Genomic DNA, 20,180 nt, shown 5'->3' with positions numbered 1-20,180 from the left:
GCGCTCTTTGCTTGGTTTGTACTCATCAGGCCTAAAGATTTTGCATTTCATTTTGAGGACAAAACGTGGTTACATTTTCAGTGTGGCTATCTGAAAATACAGGTGAGTCAAGTGAGTGAACAAAGGTGGTACTTTGTACATGTGACAATTTGTATTCATACAATCATACAAGACTTGAGAGTTTTCTGCAACCTAAACTGATTTTGTGTCTAATATTATTTCACTGTACAGCTTACGAGTGAAACTGACATAAATCAGTGATTAATAAAACTTTCTTTCTTTTTAACTAATAAATCAGGATGTAATGACATCAGGCTGGTGAATGGTCTGAGTAACTGTTGTGGTTGAGTGGAGATCCAGTACAGTGTGTGATGATGTCTTGGACTTAAAGGTTGCAGAGGTGGTGCGTAGACAGCTTGGATGTGGTGAAGCCATCAGTGCTCCTCGTAATGCCCGCTTTGGTCAGGGAAATGAACAAACCTGGCTGGATGATGTTCAGTGTACTGGAACTGAGACCTACATAGATCACTGCTCACACAGAGGATTTGGAGTAGAGAACTGCAGACCTGATGAGAATGCTGGTTTCATTTGTTCAAGTAAGTTGTTATTGTTTTTTTTCTAGCAAAAAGTGAATACATTTACAAAATTATGAAATATATTTCTTTATTATAAGACTTGACTCGGGTCTCCCCAAACTCTGTGATTTCACCTGGAGAAGTCCTTCAGTTCTGATGTACCACACCCAGCCCAACATGCATCTCTGTAGACTTCATTTTACATAAAACTGGGACATCAATAAAGAAGCAAACTGCAGAGTCTACAACAACATTTACTCTGACTGTAGATGCCTCACATCAGGGCCAGTACACCTGTGACTACTCATACAGGGAAAGTAACTCCATATCATCCAGGAGCAACTCCATTACCATCACTGTGGGTGAGTGCAGGACATTATACTGAAAAGCATTAATATTCATTAATTAATCATTTATGCTGTTCAAATAATTGCCACTGATTACCCATAATTTACATATTTAAATAACTTTATTAACAAGACTAACACATAATTACTGTTAGTCAGTGATAGCTGAATAGGAGTGCTAAAATAATTCTACTACCTATCAGTAACTCTTTAGTATTGTGGACAGAATAAAACATTCAGTGTGGTGCTGTTATATGAAAATAATCCTCAGTGGGGTGGTGGGATGAAGCAGAGTTACTGTTACCAACAATTTACCAACAATTAATTTTTTTTTTAGTCAAGTTGGAAACTTCATTGGTTTTATCTCTTTTTAGTTACACTGAATATTGTGCATTGACTGTGAAACAAGTTAGTTCCCATTATCACTTATATTAAAGCAGTTGTCCCTTCACCAGTTTCTCTTTTATTTCACGTGAAGTTAATAAGATAAATAAAAGCTTGTCAGGTTACCACAAAAAACCCTCAAAGCTCAAACTCCTATATCCTGAAGACTTTCCAGTGTCACAAAGTTACAGCTTTACCTCCAATTGCTGCAAAGCAATGACAATGGAGACTCCTACCATAAAAATTAAATAAACATCTCCTTATAGAAACCTTTACCATATCAGTGATTATACCTTGTTCTTTGTTGAATAACAATACATTTTTTGTAATCTGTTTGTGTGGAGTGTCTGCCATACATATCCCTGTGTAACTTTATCACCTTCAATTTTCCCAAAATGAACTTTGATGTTTTTTGCCAGTACCAGACAATATTTGTAGCTCTAATTTAATCTATTAACATACTACTTTTCTTCATTTCTATACATAAAATGTGGACATGGTGAGACATTATAATTCAGAAATGTCATAATCCATCTAAGGCAGCAATGTTTCAGTTATGAGGTTTCTTTGCTGCATTTAGACAAGTAACATGCTTGATATTTTTAGCATAGAATTATCAAACACAAAAGCATTGTTAACTAGCATCCATGCGAAGACATTCAGGACATTCTAATAATTTACTTAAAATAAAGGATTATTTATTAAAAAATATGAAAAAAAAATTAAAAATGAAGAAAAAAAGAGAGAACTTGCATTTCTTCATCATCATCCTGTTGTATATACGACTTGTGGAATATTCCAAATATTTGACATGGGTGAATGTGTTCAGGTAACAGGATTGACTTCATGTTGTGGAAATAAAATGAAATTTTTTTTTGTAACCTATAATGGAAAACGCCATGGAATAGGATGTTTCAAGCATGAGATATTAAATGGATTCAAACGTTAATGCGAAAGAAAAAAAAAACAAGATTTATGAAGTATTTTAAGGATTATATTTCAAGGAAAATTGTAGTTATAGTGAGCTGGAACAGGCAAAAAATCTGTTTTCTGAATCACCTAGAAGTTGTTTCAGTTATACGAAACATACACAGAGGTTGTTGTGAAGGAAACTTTACCTGTGTTTAAAACGTGTTACTATTGTCATTATAAGCCATGTTTCTCAGTGGTTTCCAGTTAAATTACTAAAGCCCTCTGGCTCAGTAAGAATAACAGAGTAAACTTCATTACCTTCATTATTTTCCTAAAGTGGACTTTGTTCATGAGGGTTATTTTGCCAGTACCAGACAAGAATTGCAGCTCTGATTGCAGCTATAAACAGTCTAGTTCTGTTCATTTCTTCATATTGTAACTAGCAGAGCTTATATGCTGCCTGTGTCCCAGGCCTTAGTGTCTCTGCAGCCCAACTGCAGTGGGTTTGTCCCTCCCGTTCCCACATTAGCATGTGAAGCATGGTGTATATGCTAACAGTATGCTCTGCAGTTAATGGCCTTCTTACTTTACCTTCTGCTGTGCTGTTCTCTCCATTAAGGTATGTTTTTGGCTCTATAACGCTCTGTAGTGTATATGCTAACAGCGGCAGCCTATTTATGCAGGTGTATAGTGATGGGCCAACTATTATGTGTGTTTCGCACTGGAAATTGGCATCAGAAGGTAGCAATAGTATTTCTCTATTGCTTTTGTTTCCACTGTGCAATGTACTGGACTTCTATAATGTACGCATTTTAAATCTACATGTAAGTAATTGTGTGTCATGACCAGGTCCTGGTATGATATGTTGGGATTGAAGCATTATGTTGGCATCTGAGCTGTTGTGGACTTACAGAGCATTTTTTTTTTGTTTTGTTATTATTGTTTTGTAGAGTTTGTAAGTGTGCTGGAAGCATTTAGTGTTTTTTTTCTTTTGCTCTTTTCCTTGTGTGCCGTTATTTTGCTTTTGATGATTTGGGTCATTTCCTTGTTTTGTTTATTTGTTCATTATTTAGTGAACAGTGGTGGGATAATGGCTGTGATGATTTTGAGTGTAGTTCTGCCTTGTAGCTAATAGATAATCTAATAAATTGGCAGATTTATAATTTAATAATTTATAATTACTCTGCTCTTTACTCCCCTGTAGTATGCTGTGTGCATCCCACAGACCACCTACAATGGATTTGAAATGAAGCAGCTGAAGAAATTAGATTTAGCTTTACTTTATATGTTGTTTGTTTCTTCTGCTTTAATTTTTCTAGTATTTATTATTCATTATTTTATTGTTATTTGTTTGTTTTGATATTTTTATTCTATTTTTCTTTTTTTACATTTAATACATTTTTTATGAATGTAACTTTTATTAATTATTTTAAAAAATACAAAATCTAGCACAATTATTTGGCTTACGCTATAGTAAATTTAGTACGCATAGCACCAACTGTAAAGTTTGGTGAAGGAGGAATAATCGTCTGGGGCTGTTTGTCATGGTTTGGACTAGGCCCCTTGGTTCCAATGAAGGGAAAGTGTAATGCTACAGCATACAAAGACTTTCTAGACAATTGTTTGCTTCCAACAGTCATCACTTTGCTCTCAGAGCAGCTTCAGTTCTTTGTGCCATAGATTCCACTAAGTGTTAGACACATTCTTTAGAGATTCTGGTCCATGTTGACATGATTGCATCACATAATTGTTGCAGATTGGTCAGCTGCACATTCATGTTACTAATCTCCTGGTCTCCTACATCCAAAAGGTGCTCATTTGGGTTCAGATTGGGTGACTGGGAAGGCTGCTGAAGTACACTGAATTCACTGTCATGTTCATGGAACCAGTTTGAGATGACTTTGTGATATGGCATGAAATGATGACACAAGGCAGGTTGGGTCAATGGATTCATGCTGTTGATGTCAAGATCTGACCCTACCATCTGCATGTCTCAGCGGCACCAGTTTCAGTCCTCAAATTCATCGTCAAATGTTCAGTTTCAGAGAACCTATGCTCACTATAGCCGTAGATTCCTTTACTTAGCTGACAAGAGTGGATCCCAATGTGGTTTTCTGCTGTTATAGCCCTTCCTCCTCAAGGTTCAATGTGTTGTGCTTTTTGTTGTCCTTTTCTGCTCACCAAGGTTATAAAGAGTGGCTATTTTAGGTCCTGCAGCCTTCCTGTCAGCACAAACCAGTCTGGCCATTCTTCTCTGGCCATCAGTGTGTTTCCGCCTGAAAAACTGCTGCTTACTGGATGCTTTTTGTTTTTAAATTTCACACTGTGTTAACTCTAAAGATTGTTGTGTGTGAAAATCCTAGGAGATCCGCAGTTTGTAAAACGTATTCAAACCAGTCTGTCTGGCACCAACCACCATGCCACAGTCAAGGTACCTAGGTCACATTTTCCCCATTCTGATGTTTGATGTGAACCTTAACTGAAACTGATTAGATAATTGCATGAATGAGCAGGTGTACAGGTGTTCAGAAAGTGTTTTTGTTTTTGTCTAAGGTTCCACAGAGATTGTGACTGACCTACTGCGCAACTTTGGTATTAGTCCAACTGGACACATCTCTGGTCACGTGACCACATTATTGAGAATAGACAACTATTCAGAATAAAGATATTCAACTATATTAGATTTATATATTAAGTGTATGAATTTTTTTTGCCATTACAGATGTAAAGGTGGCATTGTTTTAGTGTGATTATATTTCAAGAAATGCTATATATTTTAAAAAGATTTGCAGAAAGCTGCATGGTTTTGAGAGCAACTCTAAAATATATTTTGATTTGGTCTAAGCAGAAATGCATTAGTTGTTTAAAAACAGGAAGTGTAAGTTATGAAGATACTGTTACGCGTACAGGTAAACTTGTTATTTTTGTGTTTGTATGTTGATTGCACATGGATGGTGGGGTTTTATCATGTTCAATGGAAAGCACCGATTGAAGGTATGGTTTGTTTATTCTAAGGATTTTGTTCCAGTTTATTACCACTATCACTGAAGCGATATTTATCAACCACAAAGTAAATGAGAAATGTGCTTAGTGTTCAGATATATCTCATTATTTCATGTGTACAGGTTTTGAACATTTGAACATTACTTTTGTATTTATTGCAAGAACTAACACGGTGGTGTAGTTCTAAAACAGTATAGCTATAGTAAAAAAAAAAAAAAAAAACATTGCCCATTTAAATGAAAATGTAATTGTCTGAAGTTTGATGTGTTTATTCAGTTTTACAAGTGTTATATCAAATATTTATCAAGAATCAGGACAGGAAATTCAGATCAAGTTATCATTGTAAAAAACATTTCCAGTGTATATTACAGTTTTTTCCAGTGCATATTACAGAAAGTTGAAACTGTCTTATCACTGATATTAGGTTGCATGTTGTAGGCATTTGACAATTGCAATTTAGGTGGTTGTAATCAAAGTTGTTCATATGTCTTTGTGTGTTTTTATTTAGATGCCTTGTAACAAGGCCTCCCAGCATTGGGCAGCAGCCAAGAAGAGATGGGTGGGGAAAGATGGGATAATTGTAGTACAAAAAGATTATATATTTATAAACTAAAAATAAAAAGAGAGAAATTTTAGTTAATGTTTTAAATAATTGATAAGCAGTTTATGTGAAGGTTTATTTTAGTTCATATAGTATGTCAATAAATAGAAATCAGTAAATAGTTATTAAAATTGGTTCACTTGAAATAAGTTTAAATTATGACTGAGTCACTCTAACTCTTTCAGGAGACTATTCTTCTGTGAAATTCAATATAAGAGATATGTTTTTCATTAGGAACACAAAAAAAAAAGAGTTATGTTATGAAATTTTTTACATTCAGTGTTGTATCTTCAGAGAACAAAAAGAAGGCATTTGTTCCTAATGTGGATGCTTTCCCTGTGTGTTGTACATTGTATATTGAATTTCACTTGTGTATTGTACCTGTGTATTGTAATTCACATTTCCCTCCAAATGTGAGTTCTATCCATAGCAGGAAGAAAGTAGTGCTAAAATCTGTTAGAATGATATATGCAGTATGATATATAATGATGGGTGTTATTTATGTAATTAAGTGATGAACTTTTTTTCTGAGCAAGTTCTGGGCTTGGTTGTCAGAGAGAGAGCCTAAAATGAGACCATGTAATTGGTTTGTGTTGACATTCCCTGTTACCAATGAATAATGAAACACTGCAATGTGTTTTTTGTCATGAGGATTATACTCTGTCAAAAGAAGTAAAAACAGCCTTCATTAGCTAGCAGTCATTGCTGAAATCCCTTCACTCCTCATGCTGAGTATATGATAAAAATGGAGGATATTTTTCAGCATTATTACAGACGCAGTCTATGCACAGTGCTTCTTGAGCTCATATAGGTGTGGTCTCCTTTCTTGTATCTGCTCAGGAGGTTTTTTTCACTGTTGATTACTCTAATTGGTCAAGGTTGATCAATTGATTGGTTAATGAAGAAGAGCCCTTCTAATTGGTTAATGAAGCAGAAGATTTTTTTTTCATAAAAAATCACTATAAGTGTCTTTAAATCCAGAATAAAAATCTATTTGTTTAATCTGGCCTATTCATCACTTTTGTCTTTTTCACAAGGTTAAATATTCTATTCATGATTTTTGGTCAATCTCATAGATTTATAGTTAATATATTAATGACTGTATAGAAACAAAATTCTAACCTATCAACCCTCAAAAGGCTGTTTTGTTTTGTTTTTGTTGTTTTTTGTAGTTGGTCTTAGGCAGTTTTTTATAGCCTGCTTTTTCCTTGGCAGAGATGGCCAATAACTCTGACAATTCCTGCTGGTACATTTTTGGGTTTGGGGTATTCCAGCCCCATGTAAAATATCCAGTAGGTGTTCCTACAATCTTACAGTAGAGTACATCACACAGGTTAGGCTGTGACCAGAGCTGTAACCAGGATCAAAATTTTAGTGACGTTCACTTTGTAGAAATGCTGAATGTATACTAAATCACATGCTAATTTCTGATTTCAGTTATTTAATCATCCCATTCTATAATCAACTGCTACAGTATATCATTTGTTACATACAGGAATAATAACAAACTTATCTCAAAGCTGTCAGTTAGCCTACAATATATGCATTGTATTCCTCTCAACAAAAAGGTCAAGTCTAGCTTAACATCCCAAATCTAGGCCTGTGTCCTACTATAGTAACATTCAATTCAATTCAATTCATTTTTATTTGTATAGCGCTTTTTTACAAAGGTCATTGTCTCAAAGCAGCTTTACACAAACAAAAGTAAACCTAATTTACTAGCAGTTAAAAAGAATTTGATTTCCACACAGGAACATACAGTATTTAAACATGTTGGGTGATGTCATATCATGTTTTTACACCACACACTTAGCACAGATAAGAACTGTGGCTGTGTTGAAAATGCCTGGGGGCAGGAGGTGAGCGATTTAAAAAAAAAAAAAAAAAAAAAAAAAAAAAGCTTAAACAAGTAAACCTTTGAAATTTGTCAACCCCCCCACCCCGACCCACTGATTTAACCATTTATCATGGTTATTTTCCACTTGGTAAACCGAATAAGATGATTCTGTTACTGGCACAGGCCTAGGCAAACCCTAAGCAGATGAGAACTGAACATCACTGCTGATTTGGTAGTCTTGGATTAGTGGTCAACATACTGCCACCACATTTTCAGGATGTCGCTGTTTCCATATTGAATTTGACACCTGGTCACTGCAAATCAAAACTACTTTCTTCTGACTGATCACATTTATCCTATAATAAAGCATTTCTATTTCAATGGGGCATGGGGGCTCACTGAATGGTTTGGTGAAGGTGTACTGCGCATCATATCCTATGACCTTCACACTCACCACATTTCCACTCAGTTGAACACATATGGGACATTTTGGTGCGACATGTTATACAGCATTTTCAAACATCATCATCATCATCATCATGATTATCATCAGGTCACCAACTGAGAGAACGAATGGTGTTCGTCTCTCCAGTATTGTTCCAGAGAAACTGTTCTCACAGCTCATCATGGTCTGACAACTTAGTAACACACTTTGTGACATTTTTTCCCCTTAGTGTCTCACCGGTCTGTAAGGTGCCTGGACACTATTTTTGACACTTAAGATACTCTCTAACACTGTGGTTTGTACTGTTCTTTAAACTTGACATATTTACAGGAAAAGGGAGGATTAGTTGACTTATGTTATGAATGTTCTCTGCTGAACAGAAAGTGTAAAATGCTTTTCTGTGTTCAGCAGTATAATTTTATCAAATCTCTTCCTTTGTTCCCCATGTGCTATACAATTTAGTATATTTTTAATGCATCGGCTCATTAAAAAAGAACTGTTGTGGCATTAAATCTGGTGAAGAAGAACATTAAAACATGAAAAAAGAACATGAAGAAGCACTAAATATGCAGTATAGATTAAAACAACTAAAGAAGGAGGATTTGAAACAGTGCAATAGAGTAAAGGCATAAAGGATGTACATCATTTCCTTAATTATCATTTATAATTTTACACTCACAAGTACACTGCCTGAAGTGTTTGTGATAGTCTAGAAGTGCTATTTGCAGTACTTTTAACCAGATTAGTTTTGGTTTTGCTGTTAGGTTTATGACTGTCTTCCATAAACAAATTTAGAAAGGAAACTCCACCTCTTCAACTTCCTGATTAAAAACAGACATCATGACCTCCTGAGTTTTGCTGTGAGAGGACAGCAGCAGTGAGCACTGTGATTAACACAAAACTGAGTGACACATCAAGGACCAGGATGCTAAGACTTCATCCTACTTTAATGCTTGGTAAATTCAATATGTTTATCAATAATTGGTATTTTGGCTTATTTAAAAATATACTTATATTAGTTCCATGCTGTATATATCTGGAGTATATGTTTAGTTAAATAGATACAGCACAGAACTTTGCATGAAACTTCTCCAGCATTTTGTATTTTGTACTGTTCACAAATTTATATCTATATATAAACAACATTTTGTGATTTATATTTCCATATTGATATCACAGTAATTCAGGATTGACACAATTATAAACTTGTGATGCCAAGCTTTTGTAGTGCATGCCAAGCTTTTGCAGTGGACTTTTTCCACTAGTTTATTTATAACTGATTATTCATGTGAAGTAATCTACCAATATTCAATTAATCTGCTTAAATGTGGCTTATAAATGAGAACAGCTGTGGCTGTGACAAAGATCACTTGGCATTTTTGTTTATCGCTTTTTCAATAATATAATGTAAAACACAACTGTGAGGAACAACTTAACATTTAACATCATATTACCCTAGTGAATTTCTCCTCTAGGGCTAATCTAATTATTGTCCCCTGTTACAATAACAATAACAGTTTACAGTTTATATAAGAAGTTGGATCAGGAATTTATTTTAAATAAAAGCAAAAAATTAATTATAAAATCACACAGATATTAATCTTAACAAGCTAAAATTAATTATATTACATCAAAAGAAAACTATCAAGCCGTTTACATGAAATGTACTATGATGTTAATTTTTTTCACGGATTTCCAGTGGCACTTGGTCTGTATTAAAATAACCATGAATATGCAGTGGTTGATGATGGATTTTTCTGCCTGTGTCAAATCTCTGAATCAGCTCTTTACATTTTAGCATCTAACAGCATTCACTGTGGAACCTAATATTTGTCAGTGCATCCTGAAGCTTATTATCTCAGTGCTTTTTTGGCAGCTACACTTTCTATTGTGTTAAGGTCCAACCACTGCTCTGCAAATAGTTGAACCATTGCCCAAATTCTGTTTTGCAAATCAGATCATGGGGCCAGTTGTATTGGAGGCTACATGCATGCAGCAATCCATCTTATATTCTTCTTCATGCTTATATTTGAACTGGTGAGACAATACATTTATAGAATGCAATTTGATTTTAACATCCCTCTTTATGTATATAAAACGTAACACATACGCACATGCATATAAAAAGTCAACACACTCCTGTTAAAATGGCAGGTTTTTTTGATGTGTATAAAAAAAAAAAAGAAACCAAGATAAATCATGTCAGATCTTCTTCCACCCTCAATGTGAACTTACAACGTATAAAAATTAAGTGAAAAACAATCAGAGACATTTTAGGGAAAATAGGAAAAATAAAAAATTTCAATCTCAAAAAATGTTCAGAAGTAATTATCATACATCTGTCATCAATGAAATTATTCTGATTAATCTCCGAATAAAGACCAGCTGTTTCTCTAAGATTTTCTTCACATCTTCTTGGTTTCATCTGACTGCTGAAGCCATGGTCTGCAAAGAGCTTACAAAGCATGTACAGTATTTCACTTGTCGAAATGTATCAATCAGGAAAGGAGCATAAAAGAATTCCAAAACATTAAATGTACCATGGAACACCGTGAATGCCATCATTAACAAATAGAGAAAATGGAGCACCACAGTAGCATTATCAAGAACAGGAGATGCCTCCAAAATTTATAAAAGGACAAGACAAAAACTTACAAGGGAGGCTGCCAAGAGACCTATAGCAACATTAAAGGAGCTGCAGGAATATCTGACAAGTACTGATTACTCTCTGCATGTGACAGCAATCTCTTGTATTCTTCACATATCAGGGCTATGGGGTAGGGTGGCTAGACGGAAACCTTTTCTCACAAAAACCATCCAAGCTCAACTAAATCACCCGAAACCATGTGGCAAAATGTGTTATGGTCTGATGAGACCAATTCCAAAAGGTATAATAATTCCATAATTCCAAAAAGTATGTTTGGTGCAAAAAAAAGCACATCACCAAAAGAACACCATACTCATGGTGAAGCCTGATGGTGGCAGAATCATGCTTTAGGGCTGCTTTTCTTCATCCAAACTGGGGCTTGATCAGTATGATCTAGCAGCACTAAGAGCTTTTCTACAGCTCAGAAGGCTGTCCTTCCATGCAGTTTGTACTACTACCAATTTAGTTTGATGCCATATACATTCTAATTTTTGAGTGGTCTTTTTTAAGGTGCATGTGTAATTGTTATACCAGGGTGCTATTTTTTTCGCTCTAATTATATTTCTTTTAAGTGGAATACTAGAATTACCGAATGGTAAGTAACATTGTTGTTTCAGTTGTGGCTGAATTACAAGCACAATATAATTCATTCAGATATAGCTGAGGTTTATTTTGATTCAGTTTAGGATTATTAGACAAAAAGCAAAAAATAGCTTTGGCTTTTTGCATCACTAGTTGAATGAAATTCCTCCTCTTTATTTTCTCTCCATAGCCAGTGTTCTTACTGCTTCACTGCTGGCTGGTAAGTGTGATTTTCTTTTGAAGATATTGGATTTGTTTTCTAAAATTTCCTCTCCTCCTTTCCTCTGCTGTTCTGTCTTTGTTTTTAACCTCTTTTAATTTTTTTCTCTCCCATTTGCTGTTTCATGTTTTGTGATTTGTTTTTGATATATTTTTCCTCTGTTCTTTATAAAACAATATGTTTTAATTTTTTTTTTATTTTATTTTTATGTATTTTATTTTTCCCCGTATGTTTTCTGTTTTGTGTTCTGTTATTGATTTATTCTGAAGCTTTTTCTCTTTTTTTAATTTAATTTTTTATTTAATATGTAATTTTTCTTTCTTTCTTGTTATTTCCTTCTTCCACTATTTCTCTCTGTCCTGTTTTAATAGTCCATATAAATATAACTTTTTTCCTATAACTACATTGCTAACAAAGTCTGTATTGACCTCTAGAGAGCGGGGGAGATGGTGGGTTAAAATAAAAAAGTTTGAAAAAATGAAAAGGTTTGAAAAGGTATTAGCATATAGTATAATGCAAATTATGCAATATTCATTATTATGTAAAAGTCCTGACATCAATTTTGATTGTTTTTGCTATTACTTCAAGTGTTTTCCAAGGCAATGCTGTAATGAGGTTAATTATCCTAATATTAACATGCATTTTGCTGTTTGTCTTAGATGGCTCTAGCATACGACTTGCTGATGGCAGTAACTCCTGCTCAGGTAGAGTGGAGATCCTGCACAATGGCCAGTGGGGAACAGTGTGTGATGACTACTGGGACCTAAAGGATGCAGAGGTGGTGTGTAGACAGACTGACTGTGGTAGAGCCATCAACCACACTTACAGTGCAAACTTTGGTCAGGGACTTGGCCCAATATGGCTGGATGATGTTAATTGCTCTGGAAGTGAAAGTGACATCACACAGTGCTCTCATAATGGATTTGGAAAGCACAACTGTGGCCATGGTGAAGATGCAGGTGTTATTTGCTCAGGTACAGAAAAAATATTCCACTGGAATATGACAGTGTAATTATTTGACTGACACCATTACGACGTAGTACAGTGATCCCATGATTGAGGTGCATTTTGTGCCTCACTGATATTACGTTTAAAATATTTATGTAAACTAAGCATGAAGGACATTTCAAACACACATGACGTGTCCTTCACAACAAGCTACTTTTTTTTAAATACAAAAACTACAGCAGTTAGAAAACAGCATTTCTGCCTTTTCTAGCCCACTACAACTACACTGTACCTTGAAATATAATCATTAATTCTCTCAAATTCTCCAAATATCTTATTTTTAAAATGGAGAATTTGATGATACACAAAGGTTTTAATGTTTCAATGATGTTTAATTGTTCACATCTCCTTTTTTCTTAATAGGAATGCGTGTACCCCTGCACAATCATGCACTTATCCAATTATCCAATAACCATATGTGGTAGCAGTGAAAGGATAAAAAAAAAATCACCTGGTATTTTTCCAGTCTTCAAATTCAATATCACAATACTACTGAAAATAAAAAAAAATGAGATACCTTTTCTTCTTCCCATGATCTTCAGGAAATGTAGGTGATGCAGCTTCCATGCAGTTAAACATGTCGAGTGATATGTTGGATATCATAGGGGAGAATGTGTTCAGGCAACAGGGTTGAGTGAATGAGCTAAAGTGTACATTTTTCATAACTTGTAAATGATGACTTGTGAAAATATGTTTTAAGCATGTGATCAAAATAAACTAACTAGCAAACTACTAGAGCTAATACTCATCTAGCTAGCAAATCATTCTAGCGAGTTAGCGAGCCATTGTCAAAGTTACTGAGATCGCATTTCTTCCCCATTCTGATGTTTGATGTGAACATTAACTGAAGCTCCTGACCTCTATCTGCATGATTTTGTGCATTGCACTGCTGCCACATGATTGGTTGATTGGATAACTTCAAGAATGTGCAGGTGTACGGGTGTTCCTATTAAAGTGGATGGTGAATGTGTATATATAGATGTGAAAGCAGGGGCGTGGTCGAGCACCAGTTTGTGAATGGAGGGTGGAACCGGAGAAGGTGAGTCTTAAGGAATGCACACCTGCGGGGAATTCTACTAACGATAACGAGTGTTCTGTGTTGTAATGAGCTGGGGCGAAGATAAAAAGGAGAGAGACGAGTGCCTCGAGAGAGACAGAGCCAACTAGCCCAGAGCCGCGTGTGCGTGTGCATGTGTGTGCAAGGAAAATAAAACTGCTGAAAACGAAAGTAAAAAAAAAATTGGAGAATAAATGGCCTCTGAGTTGTTCCCAAGCCTGCCTCCTGTTTCCTCATTTCCTCCCAAACCTGTGAAGTTGTTAGAATAGACTTCAAATATGGCCCTTCAGTGTCTCACAAAAAAAGCTGATGTGGCCCAGTCAGAATTTGAGTGTGACACCCCTGCTATATCATATGCTATACCTGCACATGATATATGCTATACCTGTATATGTGCTATGCCTGACCCCTTCTGCTCTCCGGACCTGCCTGATCCATCCCTATTTCTGGCTGGAGTTCTCATCTCTTGGAAACCACTTGCAGCTGCTGAGGATAGCCCCACACAGACAGCCTAAAGTTACATTAGATTACTGTGGATGGTACCACTAAGAAACCATGAAGATGGCTTTGGACTTCAATTGACATGAACAGTTCCCCTTCAGGAACTCGAGCTGCGTCGAAACGCTATGGGAACGCCTTCAGCGTGACCGCGCTCTGAATAACGTGTAATCAGTCCAATGGATGGGCGAGACGTCACGGGCGGGGTGACGTAGCGACCCGGAAGCATAAAAGCCCAAGCGGCAAACGCCGCGTTAGCTTTCTGTCATTCCTGCAAGCCCTCTGTGTGATATTGTCTGTCTATTGTTTGTCTTTCTGTGTTGTCTGCGGCATGCCTAAGGCCAAGGACAAAATGAAACTGAAACGGGGCAAGAGCGGACAGCGTTTTAGGCTGTGTGTTCCTCCCTGCCCGCGTTATATTACCGGCGGGGATACACATAGTCTTTGCGTTGTCTGCTTGGGAGCGGAGCACGCAGAGTCGGCTCTCGAGGGAGCCGGCTCCTCGCATTGAGAGCGTTTGCCGCTGCGCGCGCTTCGCTCCCGGAAGGCTCTCTTCAAGGAGGGAGCCTTCACTCTCGTGCCTCGCGGTGCCGGCCCCGCTTCTGCCAAGGCAGAGCGGCGGTTGCGCTCGTGGGGCTCGCAGATGGATCTGGCAGAGGGAATGGAGACGGACGAGTCCTTTTCTCCTTCCTCACCCTCCAGATCCACTGTCCGCTCTCTGGGTTCGGAAGCCCGCTCTTAGCAACGACTGGCCCACTGAAACACGGGTTGAACCGCAGGGGTCGAAGCTAGGTGAGCACTTCCTGCGCAGTAAACCGCCACCTCCACGCCGGAGCCTGCCTTTTTTCCCAGACAAAAAAACAAAAGTGTGCTTTCTCCAGTACAGAGAATCACTTATCTGGGCGCGGTGTGGGATTCGACCACGATGCAGGCACGCCTGTCTCCTGCTCGGGTTGAGTCGGTCCTCACAGCAGTCGCAAGAGTGAGAGAAGGCCGGTCACTCACTGTGAAGCAGTTTCAGAGACTGCTGGATCTGATGGCAGCTGCGTCCAATGGAATACCTTTTGGCCTGCTGCACATGAGACCCCTACAGTGGTGGCTCAAGACCAGGGGGTTCGCCCTGAGGGGAAACCCGCTCCGCATGATCAAGGTCATGCGGCGGTGCCTACGTGCCTTAGACATGTGGAGGGAACCTGGGTTCTTGTCTCAGGGCCCGGTGCTGGGAGCTCCTTGTCACCGAGTAACACTAGCGACGGATGCATCTCTCATCGGATGGGGAGCGGTCATGAGTGGTCTGTGGAGTGGCCGCCATCTCACTTGGCACATCAGCTGCCTGGAGATGCTGGCTGTGTTTCTCCCAGACCTAAGAGGTCGCCACGTGTTGGTGCGCACCGACAACACGGCAGTGGTCTCTTATATCAACCACCTTTACAGGCTGGCGCTCCAGATCCTTGTGTGGTCCCAGGGGAAACTCCTCTCGCTGAGAGCAGTTTATATCCCTGGCTGTCTCAATATGGGAGCAGACGCCCTGTTGAGGCAGGGGCCGATGCCCGGGGAACGGAGGCTCCACCCCGAGGTGGTGGAGCAGATATGGCGTATGTTCGGCCGAGCTCGAGTGGATCTGTTTGCGACTCGGGAGACATCGCACTGTCCCCTCTGGTTCTCTCTGACTCATCCAGCTCCCATAGGACTGGATGCTATGGTACAAACGTGGCCGAGGCTGCGTCTGTACGCCTTTGTTCTGGAGAGAGTGCGCCGGGACGGGGTCCGCTTGCTGCTAGTAGCTCCGTTCTGGCCGGGCCGAGTATGGTTCTCGGACCTGATTTCCTTTCTCGACGGCTCTCCATGGGAGATTCCTGTCAGGAGGGACCTCCTCTCACAGGCAGGGGGCGACATCCTTCACCCCCGCCCGGAGTTGTGGAAGCTGTGGGTGTGGCCTCTGAGGGGGCACAACTCAGAGCTTCCGGTCTCTCAGCCGAGGTTGTGGAGACCATCCTTCAGTCCAGAGCTCCCTCTACGAGGAAACTGTACGCCTGAAGTGGAAACTTTTCACTTCCTGGTGCGGAGACCGCCGGCTCGACCCTGTTCACTGCCCAGTTGGTACAGTGCTGGAGTTCCTGCAGGCCCGTCTCTCCGCAGGGCTGACCCACTCCACCCTGAAGGTCTACGTGGTGGCTATTGCGGCCTGCCACGCCCCCCTCGGTGGTCAGTCAGTGGGCAGGCACCCCCTGGTTACACGTTTCCTCCGCGGTGCGCTGAGGCTCAGACCTCCAGTGCGATCCTGGGTCCCTCCTTGGCACCTGGCCGTGGTTTTAGAGGCTCTCTGTGAACCCCCCTTCGAGCCCATAGAGGAGATTTCAGACCGTCTTTTGACGTTGAAAACTGCCTTTCTCTTGGCGATTTCCTCTCTTAGGAGAGTGGGGGATCTTCAGGCCCTCTCTGTGGCCCCTTCTTACTTAGACTTTTCGCCCGGTCTGGCCAAAGCATTCTTGTACCCCCGAGCGGGGTACGTACAGAAAGTTCCCTCCTCGGCACCACGGCCGGTCGTGCTGCAGGCCTCCTGTCCTCCTCCCTTTCAGGAGCCCGATCATCGGAAGCTAAACTGTACGTGTCCAGTGTGAGCACTGGATGCGTACGTCCACAGAGCTGCCCTGTGGAGGAGGGCGGACCAATTGCTCGTATGCTTTGGTCCCCCGAAGAGGGGTCTTCCTGCTACCAAGCAGACCCTCAGCCGGTGGATTGTGGAGGCCATTTCCCTGGCTTATGAGTCCTCTGGTCTCCCCTCACCCTTGGGGGTCAAGGCTCACTCTACCCGAGGTGTGGCAGCCTCGAAGGCCTTTCTCGCAGGTGTGTCCATGCAGGACATCTGCAACGGGGCGGGTTGGTCCACGCCCCTGACGTTTGCCAGGTTCTACAGCCTGGATATGTGAGCCACTCCCGGCTCTTCTGTCCTTTTGCCTGAGCTGTGCCCTTTCCACACTAGGCAGGGATTTGTAAGTCTGGTCGGCATGGGCATACTCCTTCCCATAGTGTTTCGACGCAGCTCGAGTTCCTGAAGGGCAACGTCTCCAGGTTACGCATGTAACCATGGTTCCCCGAGGGAACGAGACGCTGCGTCTCAGTGCCACACTTCCGGCATCCCTGCCACGCTTGCCTCATTTCTCAGAAGCTAGCGCGGCGTTTGCCACTCTGGCTTTTATGCTTCCGGGTCGCTACGTCACCCCGCCCGTGACGTCTCGTCCATCCATTGGACTGATTACTCATGTTATTCAGAGCACGGTCACGCTGAAGGCGTTCCCATAGCGTTTCGATGCAGCGCCTCGTTCCCTCGGGGAACCATGGTTACATGCGTAACCTCGAGACGTTTTGCTACGATGGCTTAGGACTACAGTTGCTATGATAGCTTTAGGACTGCAATTCCCACAAACAGTTTTGCACTCAAGTCTCCATCAGTGAACAGTTGATAACTCAAACAAAATAGACTTCACAAGAAAACTATAATGAATTTTCATGGTTACACAATTGTATTTTCTGACCATATAGTACACAATTATAGAAGGGAATTATTTATAATCTCACTATTCAGTGTCACCTAGATGAGGATGGATTCCCTTTTGAGTCTGGTTCCTCTTAATGTTTCTTCCGCATATCCTCTCAGGGAGTTTTTCCTTGCCACCGTCGCCTCTGGCTTGCTCATTAGGGATAAATTCACATATTTACAATATATATTTTTGTGAATCCATTTATTTCTGTAAAGCTGCTTTGTGACAATGTCCCAGGGAGTTTTTCCTCACCACTGTCACCTCTGTCTTGCTCATTAGGGATAAATTCATAAATTTAAAATTTATATCCTGAATTTATGTATTTCTGTAAAGCTGCTTTGTGACAATGTCCTTTGTTAAAAGCGCTATACAAATAAAATGGAATTGATTTGAATTGAATATCCCATTAAAGATGAAAAAAATTGATCTGAGATGATTTATCTTGGTTTAATTTTTTATGTCACAAAAATGCCAATTTTATCAGGGATGTGTAGACTTTTTATATCCATTGTATATAGCTAAACCAACTTCACAACTGGGTAAGCACCAAATTTTACAACAAGAGTACATCCTCTGGCTGTCAGTTTTGTGGCTAGCTAGATAATTAATGACCTAAAACATTTCATGTTATGCTTTTTTTCTGTTTCCACACTCTTTGTTTTGACTTCTACCTCTGTAGAGATGTATATTTTTTTGGTGTGTCACTGTAGATACTACGTAAAGAGTAAAAGACTTGGGGCATGCTGTCATAGGAAAATAATCAAAAATGGATGTTACCACCCTGATTATTTTCCAATAACAGAATGCCACCGAATGTCCCCAGAAAGGCTCAAAGCTTGCATAACTTTTACTCGCTACAGTCATTAATAATTATGTTTGAATTTAGCAACCTGGTATTGTTTCTAGTATTATTTCACTTTACAACTCATGAGCAAAACTGACATAAAAATCACTGATTAGTAAAACTCTCCTGTCTTTTTATAAAATAATTCAGGCCCAGATCTCAGGCTTGTGAATGGTCCAAGTAACTGTTGTGGTCGAGTGGAGATCCGATACAAAGCCCAGTGGGGAACAGTGTGTGATCATTCCTGGGACTTAAAGGATGCAGGAGTAGTGTGTAGACAGCTTGGATGTGGTAAAGCCATCAGCGCTCCTCGTAATGCCCACTTTGGTCAGGGAAGTGAACCAACCTGGCTGGATGATGTTCAGTGTAATGGAACTGAGAGCTACATAGATCAGTGCTCACACAGTGGAATTGGAGTAGAGGACTGTGGACATCATGAAGATGCTGGAGTCGTGTGCTCAAGTATGTTCTTATTGTTTTTTATTGTACAAAAACAAATTGTTTAAAGTGAACATATTTACAAAATTATTAAATATATTTCTTTATTATAAGACATGCAGAGTCCCACACTGACTCGAATCTCTCCAAACTCTGTGGTCTCACCTGGAGAAGTCCTTCAGTTCAGATGTACCACACCCAGCCCAACATGCATCTCTGTAGACTTCAATTTGTATAAAACTGGGACATCAATAAAGAAGCAAACTGCAGAGTCTACAACAACATTTAATCTGACTGTAGATGCCTCACATCAGGGCCAGTACACCTGTGACTATTCATACAGGGAAAGTAACTCCACATCATCCAGGAGCAACTCCATTACCATCACTGTGGGTAAGTGCAGAGAGGATGTTATACTGAACAGCATTAACATTCATTAATTAATTAATTATGCTGTTCAAATAATTGTCATTGAACACCCATAATTACATATTATTTAAATAGAATTAAAAAGACTAATGCAAACACACTGTTAGTCAGTGATAGCTGAATAGGAGGGCTAAAATATTCTACTACCTATCAGTATCTTACATTCACTGTTATGGAAAGAATAGAATACTTGGTATCATGCTGTTATAGGAAATAATCAAGGATGAGGTGGTAAATTAAATTGATTAAATTTTCTGTAATAACACATCTACAAGTGTTTTATTCCTTGTATACCACAGCAATTTACATACAATTTATACAATAAATACAATTTATTACAAATTTGTTACATTTAATATTGGAACATCCATGAAACGGCTATAGAAGACCATTACAACATGCTTTAACTGGAGACCCCTTCTATAAATGTACAATTAACATCCTCTTACAGAAAATTTCAGCACATGAATAATTGTCTGTTATTTAAAAAAATTCCTTTTTTAAAAAAAAACAAAAGATCCCTCTCCCCGCTAGCAGAGGTCATGCTCAAAAGAGTTGTAGCTTGACCTCTAAAAACAATTCCTATCTTACTTCCTGGTTCTAGTGTACACAAGCAGCATATATTATCATATTTTAGTGAAGGCTTGCAAACCCCAGTGTTTGTGAAAGTTCTGAGTCTTGTCTGTTGTGTTTTCCTTGTCGTATATTGAAACTTTGCCTTGTGTTGGATTACTCTCTTGCTTACACTCCTTTGGCTATGTTAGGTATGATTGTTCATGTTTTGACCATTTTACTGAAGTATCCTGATAAT

At 39.2% G+C, this 20,180-nt stretch overlaps 1 protein-coding gene across 1 annotated transcript in view; it reads left to right on the top strand.

Moving 5' to 3' along the window:
• Positions 1-20,180, top strand: part of LOC113528224 (uncharacterized) — a 131,406-nt gene that overhangs the window by 68,575 nt on the left and 42,651 nt on the right. The window contains 3 exon segments of the mRNA XM_053239390.1: positions 12,213-12,527; positions 18,653-18,964; positions 19,055-19,333. Of these exon segments, the coding sequence (XP_053095365.1) occupies positions 12,213-12,527; positions 18,653-18,964; positions 19,055-19,333 (906 nt within the window).

The sequence above is a fragment of the Pangasianodon hypophthalmus genome, chromosome 13 (assembly GCF_027358585.1).
Source record: "Pangasianodon hypophthalmus isolate fPanHyp1 chromosome 13, fPanHyp1.pri, whole genome shotgun sequence".
In the NCBI taxonomy this organism is placed as follows: Eukaryota; Metazoa; Chordata; class Actinopteri; order Siluriformes; family Pangasiidae; genus Pangasianodon; species Pangasianodon hypophthalmus.
Note: the sequence above shows the minus strand (reverse complement) of the source record. Positions and strands in the feature narration are given on the sequence as shown.